The following is a 14,317-nucleotide window of genomic DNA, read 5'->3' as shown; positions in this document are numbered from 1 at the left end:
CTGCAGCATGTTCAAAAAAACTTCAAATGAACTGCAAAGAATTTGCATTAGACTCATTGAGCTTCACCCAAAGAGCTACCAGTCAGCATTTCTCACAGCAGGTCCAACATCTTCACGTTCGTGTTACTTTGGCCATGTTTGCATGGGCACTCATTCTACTCCAGCTGTGCAAACACCAATATGGTTGGTGTTAAAAACATCCATACAGAAAAAAAGACAAGGGTTCATCTGGTGCAGTCATTATCCCCTTTACAATGCACACTCATGACAGACTCACGTCCACTCTTCTCATCAGTCACAACTTCACACACATATCAGCAGCACATGGGTTGGGTGCTGGGGTGAGTATGAGGAGCAGGGCCCAGTTATGGTAGCAGAGGCTGTTAATTCCTTCCTGCCAATATGAATTCTTTGTGGTGCTCTCTCTTTTCTCAGAATATAAATCAAGTCCGAGCCTGAGGAGAAATATCCCTCAAAGATGGTGCCATGTCAAATGTCTGAGCCCTCGGGGAGAGAAACCAGAGTCTGAAAAGAGCCTGCACACTTGTTCTCCTCACTGCTATACATTTGTGACAGATATAATAAGATTGCAGTATTAGAGCAATATACTGTGGTTGCTTGAAATGAAACATGAATTCCTTTCCAGACATGGAATTCTTGGTAGCTGTCGTTGGTTGACTGCAAATACTTTTCTTTATTTTACATTTCTGGAGATGAAAATTAACTTTCAAAGTGATATATATATATACATTATTTTAAATGGGTGTATCAGTTTCTCCACCAAGGCAGCCCTATGCTACGGGAAACAGTATCTCTGCAATACCACATGAATTATGCTGAGTTCACAAGCCACAAACTCGCAGTTTATTATACAGGCATTTTACTCCCTATAACCTGAGCTTGGTTGAAATTTTAACCTGGAATTTTGCCCATTGCATCACTCACAGTAAAGTTATTTGTGTGCCTAGTCATTCAAAGCAGGCCATCCACCGTATAAATCACATTAAAAGACGTGTCAACGGTCCTCTCAAAATAGACCCCAAAGTACCTGGACCAAATACCCTAACTGTTGAAGGAACATTAAAATGCAGGGGGTTCAACATACTTGGAATAGCTGTGATTGTAGACCTCCTGTCAGCTGTAGCTCCTGTTAAAGCTACAAATGAGAATCCAACAGTGGGCAAAATGGAAATTCTGTTTTCAATATGAGGGATGAATGGTGTCACCTAAAACATGAATCATCACAAAGTGTTGTCTTTTTCCAAATAATTATACATACATTATTAATAATATTATTTTTTTATACATTGAAAAATGTTTGCATTTGGTTGTTGTCCAATTTTGGTTGATAAGAGATCCATTAGTATGATACTTAGTCTGAAGTCTATTACTCTAAAAGTATCTAAAAAGCCAAAGAAAGTTATGAAAATGATGCAACATCAAATTACCAAATCGTACCACATGTTGCAGACAAATACATTAATTAGCGATAGTTATTTAGCTATTAGTTATTGACCCCTACACACTGTGTGTTTCAAATATGTGTTTGTGTGTACTTGGCACCAGTGTACAGAATACTTGTGTATTTGAGGAGCGGCTATAGTTTATATATATATATATAGTTTCTCAAATTTAGGCACTTTTTGTCTTGTTTATTTATTCATTATTTTATTTTAGACATTTTATGTTCCCTCTTATGTTGGTCTCACTTAGTAAGAATAATATAATAGGAATCCTGAATTTGATTTTCTTTGTGACTTTGTAGTATGTCTGCTGTGAAAAAAACACATTCTTACTGGGGTTGATAAAGTCTATCTTTGTTTTAATATGGGTAAAAATAAACACCTGACATTTACCAGGGAATAAGAGAGCCATGGAGGAGGCTCCCTAAGAGTTGAAGAGGACAAAATGAGAAAGAAATACTTGATGGAGTGACATATGACCATGTATGTTTGTAAGTACCCACTAAACAGTTAGCCTATTCTTTTATAAGACGTTGCACAGATTCATCATTGGTCGCATTTGTCAAACTAACAGAATTTTTGGAGAAACTGCAGATATCAATTGAAAAAAAAAACATTTCCACTATAAAAGTGCTTTGCATCACAGATGAAGTCATGTTTTAACAGGGTCTCATTTTTCAGATATTTTCCCTGCTCATGAGGGCCTCACCTGTGGGCTACTGTGTTAAAACACACACACACACACACACACACACACACACACACACACACACACACAAACACACAAAATGCAATGTGAAACCTTTGCTTATTCAATGTAAAAGGAACGAGGAACTGTGCCACTAAAGTGCCTGCAGTGTTGCAGGTGTGAATATTTGTGTCCCCATTACTTTGATTAATTGAGATGAAATCTGGGACTCATCCCAACACAAAGCGATCACAATGGGTCTGACGAAGCCAATCAATATGATCTGTCAGTGCCAGGAAAGAATTGTGATGAGGAAAAAGTGTTCATGGGGGCCAAGTGGCTGACAGCCCACTGATTTATCACAGATGTGTCTTTTAGAGACAACGAGTGAACACGGCTCCCACATTTGGGAAGAATTTTGTGCTATCATGTGACCATTAGAGGGCATATTCAAATGATGCAAAGATCAGTTTTGATTCATTACACATGCAAACACACATACAGCACATGGGTGTGCCCACAAAAAATACCTACATAAGCACCCAACCGCCATCATTCACACATGCACAGACACACCTGCATATTTATCCAGCTCAGATGCACAACTTTTCACAATAGCAAATTGTAGATTTGTTCTGATTGGTTTGGCTCACATAAAGAGACCGAAGCAGATGCAAGCATTCTGCCAGACATCTAGAAAACTCTCACACCACACATACATACAAGGAGTTTATCTGCAAAAACAGAACATCTGTAATGCAAAAAGTTATACAATCAAACTAACTTTAGGTTAAACAAAATAAATAAATAAACTTAAAAAACAGACAACACAATTTTATCGGTATGACCGGGAATGCAGATCAAATATGATTTTAAAATAATAATAAAAAAAAACTGTTTAAAACAGTATGTAGGTGGATCTATGGATGTAAGACAACAACAAAAAAATTAAGATTATATGATGATTTGTCTAAAATGAAATGTGGCTGTTATTGATGATCAAAGAAAATTGTTTTCTAGCAATTACATTTGCACATTGTAGGTATTGCAAGTGAACGAATTGTAAAGCCTAGTATTATTTCTTTGTAACTTACACTTATCATCATCATCTTAATTTTAATGTTCACCTTACTCAATCATGTCCTGCTGGAGTCGTGTTGGTGTCTGTCTCTTTAAGAAGCAGTGAGAGTGAGAGGGGGCGGTGCGGTTTCACACCCCGGGGTGGGAAACATGGGCGGGGCCAGCCACCGCTGACTGACAGCCGCTCAAAGGCTCTGCAACTCCGCGAAGACCCAAAAAATCACAACGACCAATCAGTGTAGGATGTCACCCGTCAGTCAAACGGCACCAGCCAATCGCGACACCGCAGGGGCGGTCCTTGGGCTCGCTGTTGTGCTTCCAACGTGGGACCGCAGAGCGCTCATCATGAAAAAAAAGAAAAAGTAACTCTGGAAAGGGAAAAAACTCATGGTGGTGGTTCACGTACGGAAGGAGGGGGACTGTATTTTGCTATTAATCGGATCGTCGAGATTTTGTAACCGCAGACTGCACCTGATAAGTCGCTGGTTGAGTTCTCCTAGACGAGACAGAAGAAAGTTGGGATTATTCAGCACCGGAGTAAAAGCGGTGTTTCGGTTTGGACGTTGTGCGGCACTCGCTGCGAGAGATCGGAGTTTTCGGCACCTTCCCGCGGGTCTTAACTTATTCCACGCACTGTTAACTTTACACCGCAGCCAGAAGTTACACTGCGAACGCGGTGTGAAGTTGAGCCCTGTGAGGACTCGAGTTTTGACGCCACTCCGTTGGTCCACAATTATTTTGAAGAACACGGCTTTTCATCCTTCTATTACATGTTTAAAACATGTCAAAAGCAATGGACTTGTCGGAAATTTTACGTATTTGTAGCAATGTATGAGCGTGTGTTTGGCCTTTAAATTTACGGAGACTCACACGCTACTTTGAGCCTACTTTTACTGGGTTATCTATGAATTACCTTTGATTTCAAACCCGCTTCGGACACTGAGGGAGAAAGTTGGACTGGGCACTTGTGTCCTGAATGACTGCTTCTGAATGGAAAACAGCTTAGTTCAACATACTTATCTATACTCTCCGTGATACTAAAAGGGAATTAATGTGTTGTAAAGGGTTTACAAGCTTTACGAAGCTTTATTAGTTTCCCAATTTGTGGATACGAGGAGAGCTCTGCGGTCGCGCTATTAAAACTGGATACAAAATGGCGGCGTCCCTGGGGCGATTTGGATATGTTTTTGGTTTTGTTTTTTATTTAATTTTATCGTTCGGACTGTTAATCAGTTATGGATTGGCTTCAGACTTGCACTGTGCCCGGAACTGTACCTGCAACGGGGATTCAGTGGACTGTAGCGATCTGGAGCTGACAGCTACGCCTCTGGACCTTCCAACCTGGACTGTTTCCTTGTAAGTAAAGCACCCAATGCCCACAGCCTATTTATTGACCAGCCCATAACGGGAAACAGAGTTTATTAACAGAAAAGTCTGCAATAATACAAACTGTTTATTGTCATTGTATGGTTTGTACGGTTCGCGGACTCCACTTGATAGGGGTTTCTCCAAAGGAATCCCGCCCGAGAAGGTTTTTGTGGTTATGGTTACAGTTCCATAAGGGTCTACTTAAAAGCAGGGGGAGTGCGGCAAACTTTACATTTCAACAGAAAACTAACTTTGATTGATTGATTGATTGATTCAGTTGAAACCAATCTCAACTTTGATAAAAATTGACCGAGGTCCCTCTATAAGTCTGAGAGGCATTTAAAGGTCCCTGCACTGCACTTTGGGAACCAATCAGTGTAACTTGGCTATAATGTTTTGTCTCGACATTAGTTAACAAGGTGTAACTTCATCAAAATTGTTGCAAGTAACCAATTAATGTCTCAACATGAACTTTAACAGACATGGTGTCATTTGTCTATTTTAATATTTAATATATTTTAATATTCCCGTTTTATCTTATTTTCTATGCGTTTTTAATCAGACTTAATTAGTTTTATTTACATGAATTGGCAGAGGTAATATATCGGCAGGAAACGGGATAGTCACAGACGTGCATTTTACATAGAAGAGGCCTGTTCTGCTGCTGAGCATCATTTAATCAATGTGAAATGCCTTGCCCAAGGGCACTTAAGAATTATTGCAATGGATAGAAAGAGCTCTGTGCGTGCCTTTATCCTGCTGTTGAGAACTCTAACCAGCTCATTCATTCTTCAAGCTTGAATTAAAGATTTGGACTGTTGTCAGTACAATACTTTTAAAATAAATGTGAGCCTAATATTATTGCAGAAATGCGGTAACTGACTCCATGCAATGATTTGTCATTGCATAAGTGAGTTTTTCCATTTTAGTTTGTGACACAGGAATGCAAGACATAGACATTTTAATCAACAAATTCGTCCACTTGTCCACCTTAGAAAGAACAAGTTGTCCCGTCGAGCAGATGGGCAAGTTTAGTTGTTATGACATTTCTAATGTCATAACAACTAAACTTGTTGAAATTTACTGCGGTTAAATCCTTATTCCATGATTTCATTCTGCTTGACACAGCTCATAAATTAGATTACTTGCAAATGATGCTTGGATTGCTCAGGATAAGATTAACAACAGGTAAAACTCTATCTGCCAGTTAATTTTGTGAATGATCCAAATTGGGACATTTGACAGAACATCCCCTGATACTGATGAAGCATCAGCTGTCACTGAGCTGAATGACACAAATTGTTTTCAGACAACACACTGCTCTGTCCTCGCAATCAACATTTTGGCTCCCACGGCAGTATGTAAGGACCAGCACGTCAAGTGTCATTTGTGAATCTTCTGTGACAATTGCTACAGAATGTTTGTGTGTCTGTGTGTATTTTGCTCCGAGTGCAGAGTGAAAGACCAAAGGCCTGAAGATTCCCCTGGCTCTCAGGTTCTTGTGTTCTGTCCCTGCAAAGCGAGGAATGCAACTTTCAAAAAGTCCTCTAAAAACATGAATAACAGTGCTTGTGCCTGTGTTGGCCCTAAGCACCACTTGGCCACATTCAAGTGCAGTCACTGTTTATCATGCATGTATGCAGACACACACTACACCTCCTGTCTTTATGGACAAAGCACAGCTACTGTATGTGTCCTGTATGAAACAGCTGCTCTGATTCTTTTGGTTTGTGTGATACTAAGGTCCTGCCTGAACCACATCTAGCTTTTATTTGCTATCTCAGTCAACGTTATCGGTCAAGATTTAAGGACCCGCAATCTCGCTGTTTTCAAAGGGAATGACTTTATGGTGTTGAATTATCTTTGAAACACCTAGCCTGTATATTTCCTCACCTCACCTCAAGATTGTCCCACTTTGTCGGCAAGTAGCTCAAAGGGGGCGAGCACTTCTCCTTTGAGGTTTGTGAAAGAGCCAGATTAATAGATGATTACTGTAAACCCAAACAGACAAGTATGGAGAGTTTCACTTGTGGCTGAAATTGATCTCATTATAAGGTACCTCACTTCAAGCCCTGTCCACTTGAGTGGATAAAATTACTGACTTACTCACTGTTCTTGAAAGTTGTTATTTGAGTTTTTGTGCACTGCCTGTGCGTGGAATGTAAATGTTTTAAGTGTGTATACTAGGTGTGGGTTTACAGATGGTTGTGGCAAATCTGCCACACAGCCGTACTTACTGTAGGGATTGTTCCACACCTTCTTTGCTCTATTAATACGTCAGTCATGTTGCATTGTTATGAATAAGAAGCACAAGTAGTAGGATTATTCTGCATAAACAACTGCACTATGCTGTACTGCAGAGTAACTCAGGTTTAATTTAAGGCCTTTAACATAGTGGCAATAAATATCAATTTGTCTTGTTCCCTGTTGTTTGGTTCCAGTTTGAGTTTTTTTCTTAAGAATTTGTGTGAGTGTTTCGCAGGAAAGCAGACATAATGTCACATTTTATGAACTATGTCAATGTTGAAATATGTTGTCCAGCTTTAAGGAACACATCTCTGGCTCCTACTTTGTTTTGCTGACTGAGAGCATTTGCACCCCACTGGAGTTGCAGACCTAATGTATCTGTCCACTCCTACCTTCAGGCTTTTGAGCCAAGTGCAATCATGTGGAATCAACTGTCCCTGTTATGTTTGGCCTGGGGAGGGAGCAGCAGCAGCAGTGGTGGGTTGGTGTAGGGGGAGAGGGGGGGGCATTATTGGTGAATGTCAATAAACAAAGCCACCTTCTCTGTACCTCCAAGTGTAGCGAGGAGACATTCAGAGGGAAATCTCAGTCATCTGCCACAAACGTATCACTGCTATCAACACTGAGCTTTGCTATACAATATATCTCTTTTGTACTATTTTCTATTTTCACATTTGCTCTCTGCAAAGTTGATGTAGACCATGCAAAGAGATAAATCTGTTATGTCTACATTTCATGCCAAATAAATACAGCGACTTGACGTTGGTATTACAGTCAAGGCTCCTGCAGTGGTAGTAGTCAGGGCCTGCAGTTATCCAGCATCCCAGAGGAGGAAATAAGTCCCAACTACCTCTGAATTCTCAGCGTGATGGACAAGTTTGTTAACCTAGGGAAGTATCTTATCTCCGGGAGGATTTAGGGGAGACGGCAGAGCTGTCCTGACCTGTTAGAAGTTCCCAACTGGTGGCAAGTAATTATGACAGACAACGCACACATCCAGGTACACGTGGAATTACAGCATATAGTAAAGATTTGTTGAATTAAGATGACAACATTGATCTTGACTGATTAGGTTCACACTTAAACAAAAACATAGCCCACTATACAGTAAATGTGTTCTTGTAGTTACTTTTTGGCAACAAGAATGTACAGTGACAGCAGTGATGCTTTGGCTACCCTGGCAACTAATGGTATTTAATGCACTTTAGAGATCCAGAGCCATGCATATTTAATAATTTACCCACCACTAAACCTGATTAAAGAGATTTACTGATGGTTTTCCTGGCTGATTCATTGGCATGAAGAATTTTGTGTCATAAAATTGCTCCAATGTTGAAGGGGAACCATAGTAACACTTATAAGTGGTTATGAATGCATGGTCTTTGGCCAAATGTCCCAGGTGACTGTGGCTCACAGCATGTTAAGGAGTAGTGTTAGTTTTGGCAAAACCCTCTGTCCTTTAGCCATGTGCAAGTAGCTGTATTTTCTGGATTATGTTTTTTTCCCGGTAAGCTTATTCGTCTTTTCAATGTGACTTATCCACAGCTTTCATCTAAAAGATACATGGGACATCATGATTGATTTTCATTTTGCAGTTCTCTGTTTAAATACTCTTGAAGTCATTCATTCTCATGTTGGAAGTATGATATCATAACTCTTCATGTTCTGCTCTCGAGTAGCAGCGATCTTAGTCTTAGTCACACTTTCATCGCAATTCCTGAGAAAATTTCCCATTATTTAAATTAACAATAGTCTTAAACCAACAAAGAACCGATCCATTACATTTAAAATGTTAATTCCTGTTAGTTTATTGTTGTACTGGTCTATCCATAAACTATTGAAGACAATTGATCTAATACAGTATGTTGTCATATTAATGTTTTAGGACGAATGTGAGGTGAACTGAGAATTTGAAGTCTCCATTTACTAAATTGTGTAGTCTGAATGATTTCTTTGTTGATCATATCCCTTTACTGTTTTACATCTGTGCATAATATATGACAACAGACCACCATTCAAAGTTTGTCTGTCGCGTGTGATTGATGAATAGCCTAATAACATTTAAAGCAGCTTTCCTCTCGCGCACAGTCACATATTCCCTCTCAGGAGTGGGGCCTTATCTTATTTGTGGCCATGGTAATGTGTGTAAAAAGCATTTTTGCCCACAGTGCTGTCTGCGTAATGGAGTTTTGCAAGTAAATAAAAGCATGAGCATTACTAATGTTGGCTGTGATTGCTGTGGTCAGAAAGAGATAAAGCAGATACCCAGCGTGTGCCCGCTGGCTCCTCTGCATCTTTTCTTACATGAGCTGTTAAAATCCTCTCCTGTGTTTTGCTGTAAGGATCCAGAAAGCTTGTCAAAGAGGAACCAGTGCATAATCTGGTCAGAATCACAAGTGGAGCCAAGGCTCAACAGATTTTTGTAGCCCAGCATTTCCTGAGTGGTTTCCTGAGTGGTTGGCCATAACAATCTCTCTTGCCTTCGGATGTACAGCGGTGAATTCTGCTCTGACTCAACCCCAAGCCGTAGCCTTAAACCCCGCATTGCAGCCTTATTGGTAAACATCACCCCCAACAGTTGGTTTTGGCTTCAGCCCTCAGGAAATGGGGTTTGTGTCGGTGGTTTCCTGACAGAGGTTGGTGGCTCCACTGGCTGGTCAACGGTGGGTGGGGCTGCAGATCACCTGGCCTGGGGGAATATGGGGGTGGTGTGGCATTTTTCCGCCCACAGCATGGAAGTGTTTTGTCAATGTCACGGTCTGATGCTGTTGCCTTCAGGCTGGTTCCACTACTTGGTGAAAGTCCCGTCGGTGGTCAAAAACCTCAACCACTGTCAGTCATGTTGGAACACGCTGAAGCAAAACTTGACACGACTGTATGCTTCACTGTCAGAAACAACAAGCCTTTCCACCATGTATCAATAACTCTGCTGGAATTAATCAGTTTTTGTATCCAGGACAATGTCACATTAAGTAAGTAATGTGTGGTAAAGCGCTACAATTTTACAAAATAACATGAGTTTGAGGTCTGAGCTAGGCCTCTGACATTGTTGGTTGTAGCGTTCTGGAGATATTTGAGGTTCCCTTACCAGGACCTTAATCTGAGGAACAATGTGGTCCCATAATTTGAAGTAGCTGAGGGAATGTTGCGTGGATGTACTTTACACTGAAAAATAGGACCCAAATAAAACTTGCTTTACGAGGCATTACCGCCATTATAACGTTTCTGTTTGCGAACCTGAGTCGTTGAGCTGATATTGAGGCGTGCACAACTTCAATATTTGCATTGTTGAAAAAATAACAATGTGGATGCGACACAGGCCCTTTCAGCCCTACAGACCTAAGTAAGTAAATGTCAAATATCTCCAGAATGCTTCCAAAACAACAATGACAGTTTGGACGTCAATCACCTGACAACCAACACCAAAATTGCTGTAGTATTTAGGGGTAGGTTGACGGTTAATCTAAAGACAAGAACTGACCATTGTGTAAACTCCATTACTTGAAGATGAACATTTCAGTAGTCAGGCAGTGACGCAGCAGCAGCAGCAGCAGCAGCAGCAGCAGTGCTCCGCAGGGCTCAGCCGGGCTCAGCCTCTTGTGGTTTTCAGGGTATTTTTCGCTACGCAGCCTTGTAATCTTGTGGTATTGGGAGTAATTATACCAAGTTTGTTTATTGTCACAGTTTCCCTCGCCTTGTGACTCACATGTCCTCGGGCAGATATTATAAAGTTACATCTCGAGCGATTTCCAAGGGTTTAAGATGATATTGCCATTGGCACAGATTTCTATCAGTTTCTCTTTTTCTTTTTTCCCCTTATCAGGCGTTTACCGTAGTTCGATGTTTACTTAGATAGTTAAAGCACTAAATGTTCTATGTAAATTGATATCTGTTAGACAAATGACCCCATTTGAAGCGATTACACTGAATGATAATTCACAGTGAGCAAATTAACAGGGAATAACTGAAATTGAGCCACCCTGCAAGCGGCAGATAAGAGCCGACACGAACACGAAGATATGGAGTGAGCTCATGGCCGTGTCCTGGCTTTAATGACAATCAAACAGCTGCTGCCACAAGTCATTCTGCAGGAATCCAATCCGCAGAATAGATGGCCTTTTTGTGAAGACACTCTAGGGCGCCAAGATCTTTTTTTTCCTCGCACCCCCCTCCGCCACGCCGGTGTCTACAAAGTGAGCTTGATCGATGAATCATCTGTGAATGCTCTACATCTGGTAAGAGTTTTGGAAATCTGGAGGAGATGTTTGGAAAAAAAAAGAGAAAGAAAAGCGTGACTTGGACGGAGAGCGAGGTACTGCGCAAGTGGATCAGCTTCCTCACCAAAAGATCAGGCAACATGTCGAAGTGAGCAGACCCATGAGTGCTAACTGGGGCCAAACACACCCCCGCCCCCCCATACAGTAGAAAGAAAAGGAGTATCATAGATCCAATATCTAGACAACCACACGTTCACATGCACTTTGGATGTAACGATAACAGCCCACTATTTGGTCACTAACATTCTCCACTGGATATTGTGTAATTATCACAGAATTCTGCTCTGCAAGCATAATAAACAATAAGTAAGGGAAATAATTGACTAAACGATCTGTCTTTCTCTTGACTTTGAAGTGGAAAGCCTCGGGTGAGCAGTCTGCACAGCACTCTACCCCACCAAGGAGACATATTTATGTTATTCTTTCAGATTAATTGGGCACACTCATTTCCTTTCACAACGTAACGAAGCAGTCTGGCGCCATTTATAACAAATTACAGTGTTATCAGGCCAGAATCCAGCATTTAACGCTGCGGTGAGATCCTACGTGTGCGTGCATATACACACCGTACGTTTCAGAGTGTAGGGGTGTTGTTGCGCCTCTCCTCAGCAGTGCGCTTGCTGGCGTCGTCAGGCCTTGCCACGGGTTCATGTTGTGCCTCAGGCTGACCCTTTCCCCCAAACTCCCCCGCCTGTTTGTTTGGAGTGCCCTGCTCCGGCTCTGTCCCCAGCCCCAAAATATGGAAGAACGTTGGTGCACATGGCCCCAAGATGTGGCCCGAAAACTTCAGAATCCCGAGTCACGCTCCTGGACCGACGGATCTCAAAGGCTGAGAGAAACTCCTTTGTTGTGTTGTGTGTATTGGGGGGTGGGAGAGGGAATCTGTAATGCAAATGTGGGAACTCACTGCCCTCCCCACCCCCCAATATGCAATACACGTTTCTGATCTCTCGCATAAGTTCTCTTGAGCCTCTGAAGATCCTCCACGACAAAGCCTGCTGGTGTTACAGATGTTACCACAGCGCATTTGTCATTATCAGAGCAGATCTTCTTTGCCGGCTCAGGCTTTTAACCTTGTTGGGGTTGATGAGATACTGGCTCTTTCTGCCTCGGGCCTTCTACTGTTTGACTGGCATGTAAAATGGTGGCCTGGAGGTGGTGTTAGCTGTGTGTACACTCTCACTGCTGTTGCCTGGTTGTAAACTGGTCCTTAATGACAGGAAGAGAGGCGTGTCTGTGTCTGTGTCTGTGCGTGTGTGTGTGTGTGTGTCTGGCTCTCTGAAATACAGGTTATTATTTGACTAGTTTTACGATACTCTGCAATCAGCCACATTAAAGGGCCTTTGTGTCCCCGTCGGGCTACAAAGGGCTCATCACTGACATCACTTCACACTTAAGGCGAGTGAAGTTCACGCCGCCTTTATCTCTGACAGAAATGGGAACGATAATGATGATCTATCAGTATGTGCAAGTCTCCACTCTCTCTCTCTCTCTCTTGCTCGCTCGCTCGCTCGCTCTCTCTCTCTCTCTCCCACACACACACTCACATACAGGCCTTATGCTGACTTACGAGCATGCTGTCATACTCAATGACATCACTTCTCCTCTCAGAGCTTTCTGCTACTCCCACATCAGCCATAACACAGCTATCTTTTAAAGCCTTTTAATGAGTTTTATATGTCAAATCAACTACATAGTCGAGCAGTGACGGCCTACTGCGGAGGAAGGCGTCGGGCCACATTTTTCTCCACAGTTTGCTTAGTCAGACGGGCCCATTTATGAGATCATCCCATTGTCTCTCAGTGCTTTCTCTGCTGTGTCAGACCAAGACATAAGCTGATGTTGTTTTCAGGTGCCCCCCTCCCATCTCCCGTCTGTCAGTCAATCTTCTGACCTAGGCTGTTGTTGCTTGACCTTAATGTGATGAATAAGCCTGCAGCCAATAGTTATTTTCAAGGCACTATCAATCATTTTTTCTATAATACAGCTGAAAATAATAACAAATGCCACATAAAACTTACTAGAGGCCAGAATGTTGTTTTATGTTTGTCACAGAACCGTTATTTCGTAAATGTATGGTACTAAAACTACATTGGGAAAAACAAGCAGGCAACTTTCAGTGTTTATATTGAGCAATTGTGTGCGGTCTTTTTTGTTTGAAGTTGAAATAATCATTTAATTAACTGCACAGCTGTGTTGATGAATAAACACTGCACTTGCTCTTTAAGTTCACGACAAATCTCATCTTTTTGCAGTGACAAGCTTTGGCGTTGTTGTGTTCTAAAAATAAGGGCTCTCATTGAGTACACAGGGAAGCCAGACACCTTTTCCTGAAAGATGACAGCCTCTTCATGTTTGTGGTTATTGTTTGTGATGTGTGATGTGTGCAGGGGTGGAGTTGAGTCGATCCCGTATCTGCCCTCATTGCACCTGCACTCATGTTCCTGTGCGGGCGTGCTGGGAGAAAAGAGGCGACATTGTGGTCACCGATGTCTTGAGCATAGTTGGCTGGTGGAGCTCAGAATGCGGTGGAGATGTCTATAGAGTCTGTGTTTTACATTTGGGACTGAATGTTATGAGAATTCAGAGGCTTCAGTGTTAAATAGAGTTGACTTCAATGCTTCAGAGAATCGTTGGTCCTGACGGAGGCTGAAGTGTGCCACTGGATTAGATACAGACTTTACTGTGGTTTATTGTAATTGTCTAATTTGACACATAAATTGTCTTCTAGTCATATTCCACTTTTTTTTTTTCACAATTGATTTGTCTTCTTTACATTATACAGTTTCACTCTATATTTTAAAGACGCTGTCACTTAACTTAAACAAAGCTTGATTTAATAACATTACAGATGGGTTTGGCCACAAGAGGAAAAAGTAACGGGCATCTTTATTTAAGAAGAAGAAGAAAGAAGACACTTTATTGGATCAAATCACATGCGAACACGTCAATCTGAAATTTGCGTGTCCCTCTTACACACACACGCGCATTACAGAAGGGTCAACGCGGGGAATTGAATTTGTGACAAGATGCCAAGCAGGAAGAGAAATGTATGATTTCAAAGTCATTTAAGATATGAACTTAAGTGAGGCTCTCGCATTATTCCCAGGGCTCATCTCAGCGTCCATATTGAACAAGTTTGGGGCTGCTTCCTCAGTCAGAATCAAAACCAATCCATTGGGAAAATTGGTATT

General features: G+C 41.6%; 1 protein-coding gene across 1 annotated transcript in view; it reads left to right on the top strand.

Annotated features, from left to right (window-relative positions):
• Positions 1-3,427: 3,427 nt before the first annotated feature.
• lrig1 (leucine-rich repeats and immunoglobulin-like domains 1) overlaps positions 3,428-14,317 on the top strand; it is a 37,931-nt gene continuing 27,041 nt past the window's right edge. The window contains exon 1 of the mRNA XM_076156783.1: positions 3,428-4,587. Within this exon, the coding sequence (XP_076012898.1) occupies positions 4,385-4,587 (203 nt within the window). The 5' untranslated portion in view covers positions 3,428-4,384. The remainder of the gene's footprint in view (positions 4,588-14,317) is intronic.

Source organism: Genypterus blacodes, unplaced genomic scaffold, assembly GCF_046128005.1.
Source record: "Genypterus blacodes isolate CSIRO-AG114 ecotype Tasmania unplaced genomic scaffold, CSIRO-AGI_Gbla_v1 ptg000070l_1, whole genome shotgun sequence".
In the NCBI taxonomy this organism is placed as follows: domain Eukaryota; kingdom Metazoa; phylum Chordata; class Actinopteri; order Ophidiiformes; family Ophidiidae; genus Genypterus; species Genypterus blacodes.
Note: the sequence above shows the minus strand (reverse complement) of the source record. Positions and strands in the feature narration are given on the sequence as shown.